The sequence below is a fragment of the Palaemon carinicauda genome, chromosome 44 (assembly GCF_036898095.1).
Source record: "Palaemon carinicauda isolate YSFRI2023 chromosome 44, ASM3689809v2, whole genome shotgun sequence".
Taxonomy (NCBI): domain Eukaryota; kingdom Metazoa; phylum Arthropoda; class Malacostraca; order Decapoda; family Palaemonidae; genus Palaemon; species Palaemon carinicauda.
The window spans coordinates 12,558,489-12,580,988 of NC_090768.1; the positions used below are offsets into that span (position 1 = coordinate 12,558,489).

General features: G+C 35.8%; 1 protein-coding gene across 5 annotated transcripts in view; it reads left to right on the forward strand.

Annotated features, from left to right (window-relative positions):
- The window catches only part of LOC137634164 (anoctamin-5-like), a 500,953-nt gene that overhangs the window by 99,592 nt on the left and 378,861 nt on the right, over positions 1 to 22,500 (forward strand). For 4 of the 5 annotated variants that reach the window (XR_011042462.1, XR_011042463.1, XM_068366420.1 and 1 more), the window contains exons 2-4: positions 12,354 to 12,892; positions 13,583 to 13,807; positions 15,345 to 15,494. Coding sequence is in view for 3 of the 5 variants with exons in the window: in XM_068366420.1 (XP_068222521.1) it covers positions 12,354 to 12,892; positions 13,583 to 13,807; positions 15,345 to 15,494 (914 nt within the window). In the remaining 2 variants the exon portion in view is untranslated. The remainder of the gene's footprint in view (positions 1 to 12,353; positions 12,893 to 13,582; positions 13,808 to 15,344; positions 15,495 to 22,500) is intronic. The other variant, XM_068366422.1, reaches the window with a different exon arrangement.

Here is a 22,500-nt window from a genome sequence, read left to right on the forward strand (position 1 = left end):
GTTGCAATCTTTTCTTACCTGGTTATATAAACTAGATATGGTTATTTAGTACTATCCCCTATAATTGAAGGTAATAGAATTTATTACGCCACTCAAGCAAGTAATAGAATAGAAATTAATGTTTTTATAACTTTGCTATATTGTTCCGTGACCTGGTATTATTACAAAAAATCACTATGTCATATACATGATATTGCTAACGAGAGAAGATAGTCGTTGCAAAACGTACCTCTTTCTGCAACATGTCAGAAAAATAAAAACATGAGTGGGCCATTATCAAAACATCAATTTCAGTATGAGATATTCAGAGTTCAAGTGTAAGGTTATAAATATGTCTAAGCTAAGAAATGTGAATCCGGTTACAGTATATAGTTGTGAGAATCTAGTTTTATAATATACATACTAATTGAATTTGATTTTAGTATGATGTTATCGGAAACTGGTTCGTAATGTGAATATATTCTCAGATTCTCTATCCTTGGCAATATCAGTCTAATTTCAGTATAAGGTAATGTAAACAAGTTTTATTACAAAGTATATATACGTCAATATAATAATACCAATTTCCTAATATCGCAAGAGGGTCTGCCCCTCTTTTATTCTTCTCCTGTACTTCTCTATCTCCCTATTCCCTAAATCTTTCCCATCCCGAGTATCTGCATTTGAGCTATAAACTGGATTGTATCCAGGGGTACTCTTCTTTTCCCCATGTTCCCCACTTCCCTATTCTTATTATTGTTCTTCTTCATTACAAGGCAATGAGAATATTTCTTGCATAAGTTAAATAGGAATCTAGTTTTAGTATCAGGTAATATGAATTGATTTTCTGAATAAGTAAATAGGACTGTAGTTTTTAAATAATAGTTTTTGTAAAAGATAAATGAATCTACCCTAAGTGTAATGCATTAAATAGTTTCTGTTTAATGTAATGCGAATTTGATTTCTGTAAAAGGCAATTAGAATCCGATTGTAGAGAGGGATTATTATGCAAAATCCAATAGCCCTTGCAATCCAAGTACCCTTTTGCAACCTAGGCTTAAGAGAAAAATTAATTGAAAAGAAAGAATGGTAAGTGTGGGTTTAAAAAGGGTTATATTCAAGTATCAGAAAAGCCTAAGCTATGTAGTAATATGGAACAAACTCAGTTGAATTATTTTTTTTAATCATATTACATCACTTTGTAGTCGCCTGGATTATATATATATATATGTATATATATATATATATATATATATATATATATATATATATATATATATATATATATATATATATGTATAAACATATATATATATATACACACACACACACATATATATATATATATATATACACGCACACACACACACACACACACACATATATATATATATATATATATATATATATATATATATATATATATATATATATATAGATAGATAGATTGCTAACCTAGATACTTACCTATAGATTCATTAAGAGCAAGACGTAAACAAGTTTGTCTGCGATAGTGCAGAGCCGGATATCTTGCGTCTCATTAATATTTAAGATAAGCATACGTGTTTAGTAAATTGCGAAATCGACCTATTTTAAATACTCATGTTTTTCTCTTTATCTTTAACCAATGTCCCTGTTTAGGTGTCTCAGGGCTTCCAAATGGATTATTATCTTTTTTTAGGTTTCTTTGTTTTATATCAACGCTTAAATTCTTTCCATTTTATGAAATACAAAGTTTAGCTCAAATTCCAATTAGAAACAGACCTTTGTTATTGACATTTTAGAAGCAGAAGGCAAAGGTTGATTTTTTTCATTTAATTGTGTAAAAGTATGAAAAAATTTGAAAATATTACTTTAAGTGTAATGAATTCTGTGAGGCGTAGTTTGAAATTCAATAAATATTTCTGTATATTTGAACTCAACGGACCAACCGTTGGGATGGCCAGGTTGGAGTCATTCATATTTAATTTGGATTAAATTGGATTAAATTAGGGACAGTTATGCCAAATATTTGAGCAAAAGGCCAAGGACCACCGTCTTTACTTATTCATTTCCCCCAAAAAAGTCACGCATAAGAAATTAGAAATTCTTCGTAAAAACAAAGTCGCACCGTCGTCATATGCCAAGGTCGAGGAGAGAAGACGTTGATAGCAAAGAAAACGTCATCGGTGAAATAACCCCAAACTTTAACATCTGTCTATAGTCCATGAGCCAGACACTCAAATTTTGGATTTGACTACCACTAAGGGGGACTAATGGCCATTGTGTTTTTTACTTAGCTTAGTGTCTGAGGTACATGAAAACATGTGATGGACATTTCAGAAGTCCAGCTTAATACCCTTATGGAGGCCATCTTTAAAGATGGCCGCCGTTTTTACCAAAATTGACCAATGTCAGGAATTTGCCTCCTGCCTTCAATAATTTTGTTTCAGACCAAATCTAATTGTTTGATATTATAGTATACAAGATTATCAAGGAGAAATACGTACTTTTGGGTGAATTTTTAACATAATTTATTTTCAAATCATAAAAAATATGAGAAAAAATCACAAATTTTTGCATTTTTTCAACTTTTTTTTTCATTTTCCTTGTATTTGTCCATAAGTTTAGTTCTTACTTAAGTATTACTTGACTCTTAGCCTAATTAAGTACCTCCTTGTAAAAATATCTGCTAATCCACATGAAGTATTTACATACAAATGACAGTGCAATCTCATTCAGATATTCCCCTCCATCTACGACATTGAATTATATACATACTTGTATATATTATGGCAAACATACTGTCCCTAGTAAATTGTTTTATGCTTTGAATAAAATTCAACATATTATAAACTTATTATGGCATATTAAAAACACACATTACATATAATGAAATGGGTGTTCTCTTTTTGTACCTGATCCACAATTTGATATTCAGTCCTCATCACTTTCGGAATCCTCAGAATCTAGTTCTATTTCTTCTTCTTCATCAACCATGTTGGAACATGCTGTAAGCTTACAGGCTGCTGTGCATTTAAGTCCATTTATAATGCATGAGCAGTTTGCTGGTTGACACTGTCTGGAACATTTGCAGGACATTAAACTGAGGACAACATCTGGGGCTGGCATACTCGTCATCCACTGAATCAGCAGATTCCCTTCACTCATTGTCCATCCATGGCCATCTTTTGGATTTGGAATACAAGGGAAGTTTTCAAGGCTATTCCTCCAAATGGCTGACTGTCAATTAGCACGAAGTGTGTGCTGGTACAAAGTGTTCTGGCAAGCTGGTAACTGGCCTGATTCAACATCCCCTTGGCGGCTCTGAAACATTTCGTACCTTAGTTGATTAACTCTCAGACACTTTGTGTTGCGCGAATACAATTTACATGTGAATTCTTCAATGAGTTCAAATATTGCACCAGAAAGCTGCCAACTTGAACCAAGTTCAGAGAAAGCCACTTGATATTTTTGGTTTTGAATGATTAGTTTTAATGCCTTCAGCTTGCCTTGTCCAGCCAATGCACTAATAGTGCCGCATCCAGTCCATGCATGAAGGCCCAATAACGCATGTCTCACACCATCCCCAATAGCACTACTCAATTTGCTGGTGTCGACCAGTCTGATGCGCAGTTTAGTGCACCTTCTTATGAATATTTGACTCTTTATCAGATGGCTCAGAGCAAGACAAATGATTAAAACATCTGTGTCATCTGATATTAATAGCAGTGAGTTGAATTCTTCTCCTGCATGCTTAGCATGTAGAAGCAAACGAGTATCAGCTTCTTCTTGACTTGATGCCAGTTCTTCAACTATTTGAGTCATTCTGGGTGAGTTTCATACATTTGTTTCCAAATGTTAAAAACATGACTTTCTCTCCAAGTTTCACTCTTTTCTCTGGATCTTTCCAGCTTTCAGCCAGGAATGCAGTCAGGTTGTTCTTGCTTTCGGTACAAGTGAGCAGCCTCCTCCAATTCTTTATCTTATGGCCTGGTCTAATCTGCTTAAATGCTATACCCATCTGTGAACCATGTCCACGGCTTTTCCGTTCAGCAGTCTTGATTGATTGGTCTGTATAGATATCAAACACTATATCAATTCTTTTACTTTTTTGGCTTGCATAAAGAATCTGGCTAAGCACTTTATCTGATAACTCATCAAAAGTATGATTCTCTCCTTGGGTCTTTTGAATGAGAGCCATGGCATCAATAATTGTAGCATGAGGCTCACTTATTTCTTCTGCTGGATGTACTTTTCCTTCCAAATGCTTCCCCAAAACAGCCTTATTGGTTTTCTTCATAGTGCCATCAGCATTAGCTAGTGCCCAAGGTAGAGGACCAAGAGGGTGACTGAAAACATCTAACATGTCCAACTTACGGTTTTGTGCTATCAGAAGCATGTTACCAAAAACCCGGCGATCTACCTTGAGCATTACTTCAGTCTTTGTTCCTTTGATAGTTCTTCCTTTCTTCATGTTGTGGAAGGTTTTCAGGTTCAGTCTGTTTATGGTATCATAGAATCCCTCCCCCTGCTGTAGACGCTGTACTTGAAACTTTAGGTACGCTTCCTCTCCCTTTTGTTTTGCTGACAATAAATCCTGGGAGACCTCTGGGGGCAAAGCTGATCCAGTGGAAAGGCTGACTACATCTAAGGGGTCTTGCTGGAAAGGATTGATCCAGTTATTTTCAAGCAGATCTACTAGTGATGATACGTCAGCTTCATCTCTCATAATGCGAGTTACTTCAAGGTCTGGATGACTTAGACTTGAACAATGGATGGATATTCTTTCCCGTAACTGCCTCACAGCAGCAGCTCGGTGTTCTGCTGTTAAATAATAGCGAGACACAGTACCAGGTTTAAGACTAAATCCACGTGTACCACCAGCAGTTTGGGTGTCCTTGTTGACAGTTTCTTCAGTAGTTTGGTCTACTGCAATGCGTGCAAATGGATTAGTTGAACTGAGTTGTACTGAAAATCCACCATTAAGAAAATGAGCATACAACTGTGGAAAATTCTCCTTCAAATGAGTCATCTGTGCATAGTACACAGGGAGATATCTGGCATAGTTGGTTTTGTTCATTGCAAAATACCAAGGAATTACCTCACGAATGCATGTTATATGAAGCAGCCAGTCACCTTCCCTGTCAGCTCGCAAGAGCCCAAGAAGTGTCTCAACCATTTCTATGTATGCCATCCAGTATGATGCCAACGGACCCTTGTTTTTCATGTCACACATATATTCATGGAACAGCTGCAAGACTCTTTTGCAAGAGTTGTTTTCCAATACATCATGAAAAATTGAAGCACAAATGTTCTGATGCAGTTCATTTAGTACACCTTTAGCTTCAGATAAACATGGTAGAGCATCAGGCTGTTTATCTTCTAGCCATTCCTGAAATGCATGCCAGGCAAGCCTCATTAAGGCTTCATACATGAGCTTATGAAAACGTACTTCTCTGTTGTATTGTTTTCCTTCTAGCACTTTTTTAATAGATCCCTCAGCAATAACTCCAGATTCCACAGCTAAATCCCGTAGTCCTGCATCACCATACATTTTTCCAATTGTAGACATAAAATTGCATATTGTGTGGAAATTCCCCATCATTAATACAATCTTTCCATATTTTTCTGGATACTTCCATGCAATTTCTGTTGCCTTAGCAAACAAAGCTTGATCCAGGACAACTGCTATGCTGTCTAGGTGGAGTGATGACTGAATAGTGATGGATTGATGGAGGATTTCCTGTACAGTTGTCATTTCTGTTGCAGGAGCATTTATTGTTGGTAGGTACCCAACTGTGTCTGATGCAACTGGAATATTGTCTCTGGTTAAGATGTTGAAGCCTGTCCACGAACTTACTGTTTGATTTGTTGGGTCCTGTGCTCGCTCTATTATAAATAGAATATTTCTCTGCTGTGCCCTCCAAGCAGCATCCTTTAATACTTCAGAAAGGTCAGCTGGTATTACTGGTGCTGGACCATTCCTCTTGCCTGCAGTATACACTGGAAGTGGTATGTCACAGGATCTGATTGTTCTCTTCTTGTCCTTTTTTCTGATGGATAATTGTGGTTTAGGTGGGGCACATGTCATCGATTTGGCCTGTACAATTATTCCATTCACACGATGTGAAGTTCCTGCTCCACTGAGTACCTCCTCTTGTCTGTCAATGTTATCAAATGCTAGCACTGTAGGAACACCAGGATGGATATCTGAAGGTAATGGGAGCCTATTGTTATCTGTGTTCTCTAGCTTTTCAAGACAGAGTGCAGTGTCAATTTCTTCTAAAACTGAATATGAACATGAATGTCCCAATCGATTCAATGTTTTAATCAGCTCAACATTTCCTGTAAGTGTTTTTACAACCAAAGGAAGCAGGACATGCTTGGGTGTAAGCACCTTACATACAGTCACACCAGAGATAATGTCTTGAGCAATAGACCATGACAACCTATTAACACGCAAGGTGGGTGTCTGTTCTTTTCCACAAAGTAAGATGCAGAGAAACTTCATGAGATTGTCTGGTATGGGCAAATATCCTTCACTAAGTTCTTGAGTGTGTGGAGGCCATGTTTGTTCTGGGATTTCACATTTTATTTCATGGCGTAAAAACTGGGCAATCTTGACTATTAAACAATCAAAGTCATCATTTTGGGTATATGCCTGAAGTTTGTTCTTTAACAGTACATTTTCATTAATGACTGATTCGTACGACAAATTGTCAGGTCTCAGATAGACCAGGTGAGATATGGTGAAGAAATGTAATGCCTCTCCAAACTCAGCCTTAAGTTTACGGCGTAGATGGTTCTTTGTGGCATCTGTAACTTCATATATTCCTTTCTGATTCATGAAGGTTATAACCTTTGATGTGAGCTCAGTTAAGGGAAGAATTCGTGGTTTATTGAAAAGATCATTACGAATAAATTCACTCAACATTTTCATAGCTGCTTTCTCCACTTTTTGGTATGGATCCTCTTCCTGCTGGTTGTCATCACTCTTTTCAGGTTTAGTACGAGTGTAGCCTTTGTAACAGGATGTATGATAGTGTGCCTCTGCTGCAACAATGTCTCTTGATGTGATAGCAAGGATTCTTTCATCCATACGTTGAGTGGCAATGTCCCTAATCCTTTTATCAGCTCTTAGTTCAACTGCTTGTTTTAATGGCTCCCTGGTATTTGTATGTTTCACATATTTTGATGTTTTCAAACAGAATATGCACACCTTATCATACACTGTAGATTGAGGGGCAGGGCCTTGTCGGGATGATTGCCTAGGCATAAAGGCATCATCTTCTTTGAGTTCCAAACTTTCTTGGTTTCTTAGCTTATCCAGGGCCTTTTTATGAGTGAAATTAGATCTGCATTTTCTGTGATATAGTACACTTGATAAAGCTTTTGGGAATTCTTGTGCCAAGCTAAGTATTGGTTCAAAGTTTCTTATTTCTGCAGCTTCACGTAGGGTAATCCAGGAGGCTTCATCTTGAGGACTACTTAGTTCATTCAGTGTGGACACTTTCCCACATATAACACAGCTCTTAGGGTCCATTCTTGGTCGCTTTGTTGTTACTTCTTCATCAGCCATTTTGGTAGCCAAATAAGTCAAGCCTGAAAAAAATATTTAGGGGCCGTTCAAATATTATATCGCCATCATATTAAATGTGTCAATAATTATAAATATTTATTAATTCTTTTCTGAATTCTCTCAAAACACAAAAAAAGACAAAGCATTGAATAAGTGAGCAAATATGACCAAAATGAATTACTTAAATATATAGTTATTGGCATATATACATATTAATATACGTATAAATGTATATGACACTAGTTTTTAATTTGACAAAGCTGTGAACAGAGAAATACATGGTGACCATTTGATATTTCAACAAATAACAATATTCAGAGGGTGAATATGAGCAAAACATGAAAAAAAATTGATGAAAATGCGACTATTCACACAAAATAATGAAAAAAAATGAGAGAAAAATAAAATTTTTCACAATATTTTACTGGATATAAACAAATAAATTATAGATAACCACACCAAAAGTATGCCATTTGATGCATTATGTTATATACAACATATTTATAACATTTAGGCATTGTTTCTACTGAATTAAAAGTGAACAAGAAGCATTCTTTGGAGATACATAATAATTTTTTGGTTAGGGCAGCCATCTTTAAAGATGGCCGCCAAAATGCTATTAAGCTGGGCTTCTGCAATGTCCATCACATATTTTCATACAACCTATATACCAAGCTTACTGAAAAACATAGTGGTTATTAGTCCCCCAATATGGTAGTCAAATCTTGCCTGGCTCATGGACTACTAGTTTTAATAACACTTTATATTCTTCCTTTTTTTTTTTTTTTTTTTTTTTCAAAGCAGAGAATGATCTTGAAAGCTAAAAGAACTTTCATTGATGGTTGGAAATGATAGTATTAAATATTTTTATTGTGGGTTGGAAGGTTTGTTGTATAGTCTTCGTTCTTCCGCTGCCCAGTTCTCTTCCTTTTATTGTCTTTTTCATGTTTGCTCTGATGACTTTCCATTTACCTTTCCAATATAATCAGTTTTTCGTGAACTCACTGTGATGTATTTTTTATCTAGGTATCAAAATAATTCAATTTTCATACGCTTACTATAGAAATCCTTCCTGAGCAGTTCAACTTATTAAATTTTCATGTGCCCGGCTTGATTTCTTTCCATCTAGGAGTCCAACTTATTAAATTTTATTGCATATGCTGCATCTCTTTTCATTTAATTGTCCAAATACTTTAATTTTCTTTCAGTCCGTGTGGTCTCGTTCCATATAGGTGTCCCATCTTATTCAATTTCCATGTGTTCGCTGTGGTTTTTATCCCTTTAACTGTCCAAGTACTTCAATTTACATGCATTTGGGTGGTGTCTTTCCATCGCGCTGTCCGACTAATTCAATGTTCATGTTCTCTGTGGTCTATTTCCATCTAGCTGTCCAAGACTCATGGCCACAATATTAGATTTATCAAAATGGATGTTGTAATAAATGCTTTATTCTAAATAACACGGAATTTTTATTTTGACAGCTAAACTATCGTTTTGAAGGACAAGGAATCCAGTGCTCTTTCAGTTGTCATGTGTTTTTACTTTTTGGAGTTCTAATAGTTGCTTACAATATTTTTATATTAATGTTTGCTAATCTTGACATTTTATCTAGTCACTTGAAAGTATCTGGATGTTTTGACCAGTGAACCCGTTGTTATCCGATTGTAAACCAGTTCAATACATGATCTTTTTAGACTGATGTTTATTGGAGTTTCAAACACAATAACTGCCGGCCAGGTGGCTGTTAATAAAGTCCGCATTTCTTTTTACGTAAAGCCAAAGAAGAAAAAACTAAGAAAAACTGCATCCTGACCCTGTAAAATAGCGTTAATTTTTTAATCTGATTTTTAATAAGATATGTCTCAAATAATTCTATTGGCGATTTTATCACCTTGAGTGAAAGATTTATTACCCTCCAGTAATAGTCCTTTGTCAAAGACTGCTTTTCATTATTATTTTGATAATTATGTTTGTACGTTTGACTAAAACATTGCACAAAGAAAGAGACTCAGTGTATATGAATCCTGAATTAATTCTAGTTCACGAGAAATTGGTATCTCTTTAATTGTATTTCATATACTATTGAGTCATGTATAATAATTTAGAATTTGCTGTAAGCTAGTTTATTTCGATAGTGTTATAATTACAAGTAAATTCATCTTCACGTTGCTCAAACTATTCAAAGAAAATCTTTGGTAACGTCTCTGCCTGGTGTTTGCCAGTCGGGGGTTCGAGTCCCGGTCAGACTCGTTAGTGCCATTAGTGTCTGCAACCTTACCATCCATGTGAGCTAAGGTTGGGGGGTTTAGGGGAGCCTGTAGGTCTATCTGCCGAGTCATCAGCAGCCACTGCCTGGCCCTCCCTAGTCTCTAGGGCATTGTCCTGATTGCTAGGGCAATGTCACTGTCCCTTGCCTCCGCTTTTCATGAGCGACCTTTAAACGTTTAAACCTTTAAATGGTGTAACCAGGGGAACGATGTAATAGAATTACTCCAACTTTCCTAACCAGATCTGCTGTAAAAAGTTGTGACAAATATTATATTATTAATTTATGAATGATTTGGTAATGGAATGTTTTGGGTAAAAACATGCAAATATTGACTAATTCTTTGCCTAGAAACTATAAGTCACGTAATTTTAAAGCTCATGTAACCATATTCATAATATTGGGTTTCGCGTGTTGACATTAGAAGGACAATGTGTGAACGTAATTTTGTTTTTTGTTTTTTATACATGGAGAATTTAATTTATCTAAAAGACGATCACGTAGCCCATTGTCTATACACATGATATTTAAGAATAACAATGAGAGCCTATTAAGCTTTCTGAAGCTCTCGGTATTAAATTTGAATATACGTTAATACCAGTATTATTATTATTATTATTAGTAGTAGTAGTAGTAGTAGTAGTAGTAGTAGTAGTAGTAGTAGTAGTAGTAGTAGTAGTCAAATGTTACGAACGGTCATGTGATATAATTTATTCATTTCCTAATTCTCGCTGTTTACGTAAAGAACATTGTCAAGAAGACCGTAAAAATGCTAATTTTCTACAAAGACTGCTCCCGAACAACAAGGATATGACGACTAGAAGAAAAATGTAATCAATATGAATGACATATCTCGGTTATTGCACGTATTTTTTTTTCTTTTTTTTTTTTACGCTCCATCAAATACCACCTATAGACACGATAGCGTGCAAGAAAACGCTTAGATACTACCTCACGAAACCGTAAATTGTTTCCCTTTTTTTCAAGTTATTTTTCTTATCTTTACATGACTTTGTTAAGGACCGCATAGTTGAGATAATAAATGTATTTTCTTGATAAGGCAATATTTATTTTATAAAAAATTCGCTTAGTTTTTGAAAAGTTAATTTTGATGTAATATAAAGTACAAACTTTAAAGCTGAGGACACTCACTTCGTTTCATTATTCAATCATTTTTTCTCTAGAAAAAACCGGAATTGATCGATCTGTCGGAGATCCGTTTATCATTTAACCATTATCAGATGAATCTAACTGGACATATTGATGTGTTTTCGTCACGCTAACATTAACTGTGTTGTCTACTTCCCATCCCTTGTGGAAGTCTATGACATTTCATGATACCGTCTTCCTTGTAAGAAAAAGAATATTACTCTCTCTCTCTCTCTCTCTCTCTCTCTCTCTCTCTCTCTCTCTCTCTCTCTCTCTCTCTCTCTCTCTCTCTCTCTCTCTCTCTCTCCCATAGACATGATCATAAAAACTCTATAGCTAAATCGCTGTACCAGAGAGCAAATGGAGTCTCCGAGGATGGACTAAGAAGTCTTTGAGACAACCAAAATCCTTGAAACTCCTTATAACACCCTTATCTCTCTCTCTCTCTCTCTCTCTCTCTCTCTCTCTCTCTCTCTCTCTCTCTCTCTCTCTCTCTCTCTCTCTCTAACCGCGAATATGGGCTCAAGTGTTATGAAAGTACAGATTTGAATGTTATTTAAAATACCGCTGCTTCTTAGAAAAAGATTTGATTTGATTTACATGAAAAGTTACATGTAATGATTAAAAATTTTATTAAAGGATCTCAAATTTATTCTGCTTCTTTGAAATGTGGAATAACGTTGTATTACACAATTCAGGAGGAAAGTATATGGTTACTAGTGTACCCGAGGCATAAAAGAGGACGTCTAAATATTTAGATAGATATGTCCATACATGCACACACACAGATTCCTATATATATATATATATATATATATATATATATATATATATATACATATATATATATATATATATATATGTGTGTGTGTGTGTGTGTGTGTGTGTGCACTTGCTCTTTATTATATAGGGGAGATAATCTCACATTTCATACCGCATATAAAATACAGTGAATTGCATCATTATTGTTGTTGTTAAGAGGATTATCATTATTAATATTGACCTTATTATTGCTAATATTAGTTGTGTTCATTATTATTATTGTTATCTTAATTAATTGAACGACAGTTCAGAGTCACTGCTAAATTTACAGGGTTCGGCCGATGGATTTGAATTGAAAGTAGAGATGAGACTTTGGTAGTTAGCTATTTTGCAAGGATCCAGGCAGGAATCAATTGATATTAAAGTGCAGAAATCGTAGCATCCTAGTATCAAAGAGAATCATTAATAACCCTAAACGCCGTCTACAGTGCGCAACATATGGAGTAATATGGATAGAGTACCCCAAGGTCTGTCGTGTTCTATAGACCTTGGAGTACCCCTTATTTGGAGCATGAATTTATTATTGTTTGCTCTCAATCCCTGAACAAGTATTAATTTAGAAATTATTCCTTTCAGATGACGACAACTTGATATCAGACCCAGAGCAAGGGAAGGCTACCTCCTCTGAAGAACAACGTGAGGAAGCCCCTCCTACTCAAGACGAAGAACAACTTGATGTTCCTACTCAAGAGGAGGAGGAACAATTAGAAGATACCCCGCCTCCCGAAGACAGGGACGACCCTGACGAAACCTCTCCTCCCCAAGAAGAGCCACAAGAAGAAGATTTTCCCCCTCCCCAAGACGAGGAACCCCTTGAGGACGCCCCTCATCCCGAAAACGATTCCCGACCGCCTGTGCAGGGTCAAGAAGAAGACGACGGCGTAGACAGACCAGAAGAGCAAGAAGAAAGAGAAACGAATGAAGAAACTAGAATAGATGTAGAGGAGGATAATTCCTGGGACGAAGGTCAAAGCCAAGAAGAGGATACTGTGATAGAAAATCCACCCTCGGAAGATAACGTAGAAGACGAATACCAGCCGAGCTCTTGGGACGAGGACTTCCACGGAGTAGGCATCAGGGTTGTTGACCCATCCGTCATCACGGAGGCAGATGAGGTTAGTAGACGATTCGGGTTTGGGATTTGTAGTAATTGTCGCAGACTTTCTTTATGTTTTATTTTCCTGTTAGGTGAATTCGTTATTTTAAACAGTAGTTTTATTTACATAAAGGTGAAATAGAAATGAGAGAGAGAGAGAGGGAGAGAGAGAGAGAGAGAGAGAGAGAGAGAGAGAGAGAGAGAGAGAGAGAGAGAGAGAGAGAGAATAAGTATTACCTGATGTCGCACTAATTCTGTTAGGTGAATGCATTACCTATATACAGTAGTTACATTTACATGAAGGTGAGAGAGAGAGAGAGAGAGAGAGAGAGAGAGAGAGAGAGAGAGAGAGAGAGAGAGAGAGATTACCTGACATCGTATTTTCTAAAAAGTGAAATCTGTTTTTCCTGTAATAAAATAAGACTAAATTTCACATAGTTTGTAATTTATTCTACTCTGGAATTGTGATAACGGGGAAACAAACGATATTTAAATTTTTTTTTATGAAATTATCCAATTTTTTCGAACATCACCGGGAGACATGTCATTTTTTTAACGTTTTTATTTCATGCAATAATTTACCAGTTTTATTAATTAACTCATCTACTTAGATTTATCGCAAACCTGTAATTTTTTTTTTTTTTTTTTTTTACATTATGTAATGTCTTCTAAGAAAACTGCTTTATCCCTTTTCTCTTTCCATCCGTAGGACCTCATTGACGGGATCTCCGAAATAGCATGGCGCGGTGAACCTGAAGGTGCTGTGACGGCAGAGGAAACAACAGGATTAGCAGAACCACCCAATCTCTTAAGGGAAAGACGCCTGTCTCTGTCCCGCAGCCTCTCGGAGCTCTACGTCCCGCAGCCGGTGGAGGTGTGTGGCCCTGTGGTGGCTGATATGTGGGCCAATAGGAGCAGCACTCCTCCACCCGTTGTAAGATTTCATATATCGAATTTCTTTATATATATATATATATATATATATATATATATATATATATATATATATATATATATATATGTATATATATAATATATATAATATATATATACACACATATATATATACATATACATAGGTATATATATATATATATATATATATATATATATATATATATGTGTGTGTGTGTGTGTTTGTGTGTTAAGGAAACGAGGCACTTTTATGCATTATGTATATACAAGAAAATCTACCATACAGCATTGTTACGTAAACACGATTGTCACCACGTTAAGAGTATTGATCAATCTCACTTAGAAATTCAGTAATTTAATCTTTATTGATGGTTTCCTGAAAAATGATTACCACATTTAGTTGTGGCTAAAATGTTTTCTGAAGCAAGTACTCTAAGTATTTCAGGTTGTTACAGACTCAAACGGAGTTCTTTAGATTAAAGTTATTAATGTCACCTTTAGAAATACATTACATTTGCTCGTGATCTAACATTTTAATGTTTTTGATTGATTGAAAGGTTTACGGCCTCATAACATCAATAGTCATTGACGCTGTTATCATTATTCGGTTAATTGATGTTGTAAAGTTTAAGGATGCCCTAAGAGGATTTCAGTCAAAGTAAAATACAATTAAACTATTTATAGAAAACTCGCGTCTAAAATAGATGTTGGTAAAGACTCGAGAACTATACACGATTTTCCCTCCATCAACCATAGTCTGAATGTTACCTGTTATCCCTGACACAAACATGTGAGATTAATAAATTTATAAATGTCTGAAGTCGAACGCCGTCATATTGTATGTAGCCCCCTTTCCCCTCATCAGGAACAATTCATCTTCGTTGCATCCGTTCTTCCAGACATTACCTACTCTCCCTATTTTTTATAATTTTTTTCTGAAAGCGGTTTAAACGTCTGTTATGTTCTAGCTAACCAGAATTCGTTGTATTCTGCTTGCATATTTTTCCAATATTTGTTTTTTTTTATTTATTCTTAGTTTTCTTGTCATTACAATTCATGTTTAGAAACATTCGTGATGAAACGTTTGTACGTATTCCTGGCAAAAAGAGACAAAATAATTTTTTATTAAAGAAAGGCAAGGTACATTTATTAAAGATGTTTACTTATAAAACCCACCAAATTAATACATTTTATTTATGCTTGGTGTTTGCAATAAAGATGACCATGATGGATTTGCAATTGTATTACTTAAACTTCTTTTGTACTTTTAAGCAAGTAAATGATGTTATAATAAATTTCATGGCGACTATCTTTACTTTATTATTTGTACAGTGTTAGGAAGTCTAATTTTCTAATCACCTTCAACTATGAGCAAAGAAAACCCAGCTAATAACTAACAATGCACTTTTAGCATTCATTGTTTTCCATTTGTTTATTACAAATTATAACAAATGTCAGCCTATTTTCTCTCTTTAGTTCCACCTATTCTGTTTCCCTCTTCTATACTTCTTTTATTGTTTCTCCTATATTTATTTCACGGTTCTTCCTTTGCGCAGGACGTCCTAAGCAACGTATCCTACGAGAGCGTTCATCTCCCGGGGAGTATCTCGGACTTCAACAATCCTGCAGAACACAGTGGTCTCAATTCCAAGTACAGAAGGATGGCCGAGCCTTTCCAAGTCAAGAAATCAAGTGACACCAGAGAGGTAAGAAAAAAAGAATCAATGTTTTGATCACATTTAGTAACAGCATTTGATTCTGAAATGCAGCACCCCTTCTCCTTTGCTGTTGATTTAAAAATGGTTGGTGATAAGATTCAAATACAGTGCTGTTAAACTTTAATTTAACTCTTAATCACATTAGTGCAAGAGTGATTTAGACACGAGTTTTCACTGGTCTTAGGTTAATATGATTATACCACATCAGGTTCTTGAAAATGAGCTTATGGATCACACAGCATGTAGAAAATGAAAGTAATGTACTAATATTGTTGCGTATGTTTTAAGATCGGTTAGCTAATTCTCATTTACTACCCGGGAGGCAAGTTGCTATGTTTCGTCCTAGTCTAGGAAGTACCTTTCTTTGTCCTGTTATCAGTCTCAGAATCAATCATCGGATCATGTGCCTCATTTCTATAATTGATCGTAATGTGTTTGTTATGAATGTTGTACTGTCATTTATGTCCCTGACCAAATTAGTATAGCCTTGCTAGGACAAAGAACTTAGGAGCAATGAACTTCGTTTACTCTACGGCATTTAGGATACATTACTTTTTCTTTATTTAGGAGGGCGGTGAAACGTGTAACCTGACACTTATTTATTATTTACTAATGGTCTACTTAGAGTAAACTAGTAAAAGAGAGTGGGGTCGTAACCCCTTAAGTGATTAGTAGTAGGTCAAAGAGCATTATGTATGATAATTGTATTAGGTGCTGAAAGTCATCAATAAGTGTGTTAATAAGTTTTATAAATTGCTGCCACAGTCGTAAAAACGGAGAAAATTATGGTTGTTCATTAGAACCCCAATGGCTACGAGGAAAAATTCACTATGAAATATGAGATACAAAGAAAGGTAGAGAATTCCATATACTTGACATGAGGGATATGAAGGGTTAATAGAAATGGATGATCCTTTAGTTCGTAAAATATGCGTCCATTTTGTGGGTGCATAAGGCTAACGTATGCAATGAGGCTAGATCATAGAAGTGAAATACATTTTAGCAGTTTTGTGGGTAATATCCTAAACAGTATTTATAAAACGTGTGAAAAGCTTTCTCAAATATTAGGACAGCATTGTATCGAAGGATTGTTAAAGCCCACATAAATCGGGACAATCTTTGCCTGGTCCATGATGAGATTCCTCCAACAAAGCCGTCTGCGTATTCCTTACCTCTAATACTGACAGGTTTGAAAGGTTTGATTTCCAGTGTCTCACACAGTGCTGCGAGGATGAAATGGGTGATAATGGAAGAAATGATCAGGAAATTTATATTATTACACAAAATGAAGCAAGATTGAACTAGGTTCGGTTGATGGGTGAGACTACATTGTGTTGGAAGAATCGTGTATGTGGAAATTGGTAATTCAAGACGGGATTTAAAGTTGGAGCCTATGACAAAAAAAAAAGAAAAAAGAAAAAAAAAATTTGAGGTGAACAAATCCCTCTGGGACGTCACAAAAAAAAAAAAAAGAAAAAAGAATAAAAAAAAATTGAGGAGGTGAACAAATCCCTCTGGGACGTCACAAAAAAAAAAAAAAAAATTGAAGCGGTGAACAAATCCCTCTGGGACGTCACAAAAAAAAAAAAAAAATGAGGTGTACAAATCCCTCTGAGACGTCACTATGAATAAAAAAAATGGCTGACTGTTACAATTTAGATGCAACTTGTGTAAATCAGTCGGGTCAAGAAACTTTTAAATGATTTTACAATAAGGAAAGTGAAGCTATACATTGGATGAGAAGGTTTCACGCCATATAATTTATTAAATGAAAGCGTTTTCAAAACAGATTTCTTATACAAAATCCCATTGTTTAATATTTCCCTTCTGATCATTGATAATTTATAACTTATGGAACAATAGCAGTCAGGAATAAATGAAGGAATAAAATGTGCTTAGTCAAATATTTACAATACAACATTTAGCTAAGCCTCGCAATCATTTTCAAGTTTATATCAGAGAATTTACAAAATATCGAAAACTCTGAATATCTAGAACTAACTCATGTCAGAGAACAAAAATATATATTTTTAAATGCTGGTTGTAACGCAATTTAAATGGCCTTATCCCTCATACACTTTCATCTTTTCTCTTTTGTAGTCTCTTGCACCTCGAGAAGCTCACATGTGAGAGAGAGAGAGAGAGAGAGAGAGAGAGAGAGAGAGAGAGAGAGAGAGAGAGAGAGAGAGAGAGCGCATATCAAAGTTTTATTTTCAAGCGTGTTTTTGATCGCCTGAATGATTTATTCGGAATTGATTGTTGAAAATTTTGCTAACTGAAATTAAAGAGTTAAAGAAGTTAGAGAGATTGATGGAAAGAGATCAAAGGGAACGGATGAAGGGCAGAAAGGCGTGAAGGGAAAAGCGACCCCTTTCTTACTTTCGACATCATCACTATCATCCTCCTTTCGAAGACCGTAGCAACTGCAGTACGTTATTGGTTGCCATGGCAACGCATTTTTTATATGTGTGCCTAACACACCTCCCTGAGCAAACTTGGTCACTGGTAGGGGTGGATTATATGCAATATTAATTCTCATTAGACCGTGGACTTTTTTTTATGAGCTAATATTATGTGTCAATATACTAATAGTAGTCTTTTGAACGCCAGGTATGCTACTTTGATGTATGTTGATGGTTTTATCCATTAAAAGCGAAGTTTTTTCTTTCTTGATGTATAACCTAGATTTCTAATTTTTATGGCTTTTATCTGTCTCATGTGATGGAATAAGATACAGAGAGAGGAAGCATTCAAGTAAGATGGAAACAAATAGAAAATTCCAAAACAAATAGAGAATTCCAAAGCTTTACAGTTGATAGAAATCAACAGTAAATGAATGAAAGAGGTTTTTGATTGATGGTTTCTAGATAACTGATGTGAGATGTGGTGACTTAGTAGATGTCATCAACGTGCTTAAAAGTAAGTGTGGCTCTTCTCTTCAGTTCAATGGAATGATTATTTAAATGGCGTTGTCAAAAAGATACAGCGACGCCACCAAGCAGCGGAAATAGAGCAGAGGCTAGGACAGGGCCACTAGCTCAATAACAGCTTTAGATACAGTCCTCTCGGAAAAGAAGACCAAGAAAGCATCCTAAGTGTGAGGGAAAACTGATTTTTTTTTTTTTATGTGGATAACTTACGACATCGTATCAAAGCAACATGATTTTTGAAGATGTAGCTCTTTGGGCTGCTCATGTGCCCCAGACATGTTTGGAGTACGGTGAAAGTATTATATGTTGATACTCGTAGGATATCCTGAATATCCAAAATATTATTGAAAGTTAAAAGTTTGTATTTATATCATTCAAATATCCAATAGCATTTTGGGAATGTATACGTTCATATCATGGCAAAACAACGTTTATTTTTCTCTATAGTTCTTTTCCAGTAACTATTAAGTTAAATTCTCGAGTTTTTGTGGAGAGCCTTTTTTTCTACGTTGTCTTTGCTTCGAGTGGTAACCTTCCTTTCACGACAGTGTCAATTGTCTTCACAGTGATGAATTGGAACAGCGACAGATAATTAGGTCCAAGGACAGACCTATGAATAATCAATGAAATATCGATGCAGCAAAGTACACCTTTGATGTTCCCCTAACGCACCACGGCAAGGATGATGACCATAATCGCTGCACAAGGGTAACTGGATCTCTCTCTCTCTCTCTCTCTCTCTCTCTCTCTCTCTCTCTCTCTCTCTCTCTCTCTCTCTCTCACGGATTTTGACACGAAATGAGTTATTTCCAGTCACAAATGTCATGTAGGCTGTCTTCTGGAGCTACAACCAGGTCTAGGTCCTCATCCACTTTTTTTTCATAATTTTTGGGGCCCTTCTACAGGTCTTCGTCCTGACACTTTTTGTGTGTTTTATTTCCGAACTATTATTATCTCTTATCCCATCTTATCTTTTCTACGTATACCCAGTGGAGGTTATTATACTAATAGATATTACTTTGAGGTCTTTGTCGTATCTTTTCAGTCCCCAGCAGCACTCACTTTGCGCCCACCTTTATCCTTCTTTTATACCTTAATTTCACTTTCCCTTCTTCCAACTCTCTGACCAACCTCTTTACCATAAACTTCATAAAGTAGCTTCTTGGTTTTTCCTTAGTTGTTCATGGGCACTGAATAGCCTAGTGCCAGGCATTATAACTCAAATTGGCAAGTCATAAATTCCATGTCAAACCCTCGGAATCTCTGAGTTCAATATTTTTTTCCAGTTTCCTTATTTGTAATACGATCTTTCCAATATGTTTTATTCATGAATCTTAATATTGTTTTATAAGTTACAGAAATTCCTGACCAATATGCTCTTTTATTTTGGAGACGGTTAGCTCCAGATGTTTTTCATTTGTTTTTTGTGAGGAAGTTGGGATGCGAATGCTTATGATGCTCCAAACCACCACCCCTAACCAAATAGATGGATGGCATCTCATCTTTTTTAATGGTCAGACATGAAAGTACTGATCAAACTCAACGTTCGTTAGCTTAATTAGATAATGTGACGACTAGTGCGTAAATACATACCGCTGCTCTAATGTCAGTTAAGTAATGTGACGACTAGTGCGTAAACACATAGCGCTGCTCTAATGTCAGTTAAGTAATGTGACGACTAGTGCGTAAACACATAGCGCTGCTCTAATGTCAGTTAAGTAATGTGACGACTAGTGCGTAAACACATAGCGCTGCTCTAATGTCAATTAAGTAATGTGACGACTAGTGCGTAAACACATAGCGCTGCTCTAATGTCAATTAAGTAATGTGACGACTAGTGCGTAAACACATAGCGCTGCTCTAATGTCAATTAAGTAATGTGACGACTAGTGCGTAAACACATAGAGCTGCTCTAATATCACTTAGGTAATGTGACGACTCGTGCGTAAACACATAGAGCTGCTCTAATATCAATTAAGTAATGTGACGACTCGTGCGTAAACACAGTGCGTAAACACATAGCGCTGCTCTAATATCAATTAAGTAATGTGATAACTACTGCATAAATACGTAATGCTACTCTAATATCAATTAAGTAATGTGACGACTAGTGCATAAATTCCTACTGCTGCTCTAATATCAATTAAGTAATATGACGACTAGTGCATAAGTACATAATGCTACTCTAATATCAATTAAGTAATGTGACGACTAGTGCATAAATACCTACCGCTGCTCTAATATCAATTAAGTAATGTGACGACTAGTGCTTAAGTACATAATGCTACTCTAATATCAATTAAGTAATGTGACGACTAGTGCGTAAACACATGCCGCTGCTCTAATATCAATTAAGTAATGTGACGACTAGTGCGTAAACACATACCGCTGCTCTAATATCAATTAAGTAATGTGACAACTAGTGCGTAAATACATACCGCTACTCTAATATCAATTAAGTAATGTGACGACTAGTGCGTAAGTACATAATGCTACTCTAATATCAATTAAGTAATGTGACGACTAGTGCATAAACACATACCGCTGCTCTAATATCATTTAAGTAATGTGACGACTAGTGCGTAAACACATACCGCTGCTCTAATATCATTTAAGTAATGTGACGACTAGTGCGTAAACACGTACCGCTGCTCTAATATCAATTAAGTAATGTGACGACTAGTGCGTAAACACATACCGCTGCTCTAATATCAATTAAGTAATGTGACGTCTAGTGCGTAAACACTTACCGCTGCTCTAATATCAATTAAGTAATGTGACGACTAGTGCATAAACACCTACCGCTGCTCTAATATCAATTAAGTAATGTGACGACTAGTGCATAAATACCTACCGCTGCTCTAATATCAATTAAGTAATGTGACGACTAGTGCGTAAATATATAACAATACTCTAATATCAATTAAGTAATGTGACGACTAGTGCATAAGTACATAATGCTACTCTAATGTCAATTAAGTAATGTGACGACTAGTGCATAAGTACATACCGCTGCTCTAATGTCAATTAAGTAATGTGGCGACTAGTGCGTAAACACATACCGCTGCTCTAATGTTAATTAAGTAATGTGACGACTAGTGCGTAAACACATAGCGCTGCTCTAATGTCAATTAAGTAATGTGACGACTAGTGCGTAAATATATAACAATGCTCTAATATCAATTAAGTAATGTGATGACTAGTGCATAAGTACATAATGCTACTCTGCTATCAATTAAGTAATGTGATGACTAGTGCGTAAACACATACGGCTGCCCTAATGTCAATTAAGTAATGTGACGACTAGTGCGTAAACACATACCGCTGCTCTAATGTCAATTAAGTAATGTGACGACTGGTGCGTAAACACATAGCGCTGCTCTAATGTCAATTAAGTAATGTGATGACTAGTGCGTAAATATATAACAATGCTCTAATATCAATTAAGTAATGTGATGACTAGTGCATAAGTACATAATGCTACTCTAATATCAATTAAGTAATGTGACGACTAGTGCATAAGTACATACCGCTGCTCTAATGTCAATTAAGTAATGTGACGACTAGTGCGTAAACACATAGCGCTGCTCTAATGTCAATTAAGTAATGTGACGACTAGTGCGTAAATATATAACAATGCTCTAATATCAATTAAGTAATGTGACGACTAGTGCATAAGTACATAATGCTACTCTAATATCAATTAAGTAATGTGACGACTAGTGCATAAGTACATACCGCTGCTCTAATGTCAATTAAGTAATGTGGCGACTAGTGCGTAAACACATACCGCTGCTCTAATGTTAATTAAGTAATGTGACGACTGGTGCGTAAACACATAGCGCTGCTCTAATGTCAATTAAGTAATGTGACGACTAGTGCGTAAATATATAACAATGCTCTAATATCAATTAAGTAATGTGATGACTAGTGCATAAGTACATAATGCTACTCTAATATCAATTAAGTAATGTGACGACTAGTGCATAAGTACATACCGCTGCTCTAATGTCAATTAAGTAATGTGGCGACTAGTGCGTAAACACATACCGCTGCTCTAATGT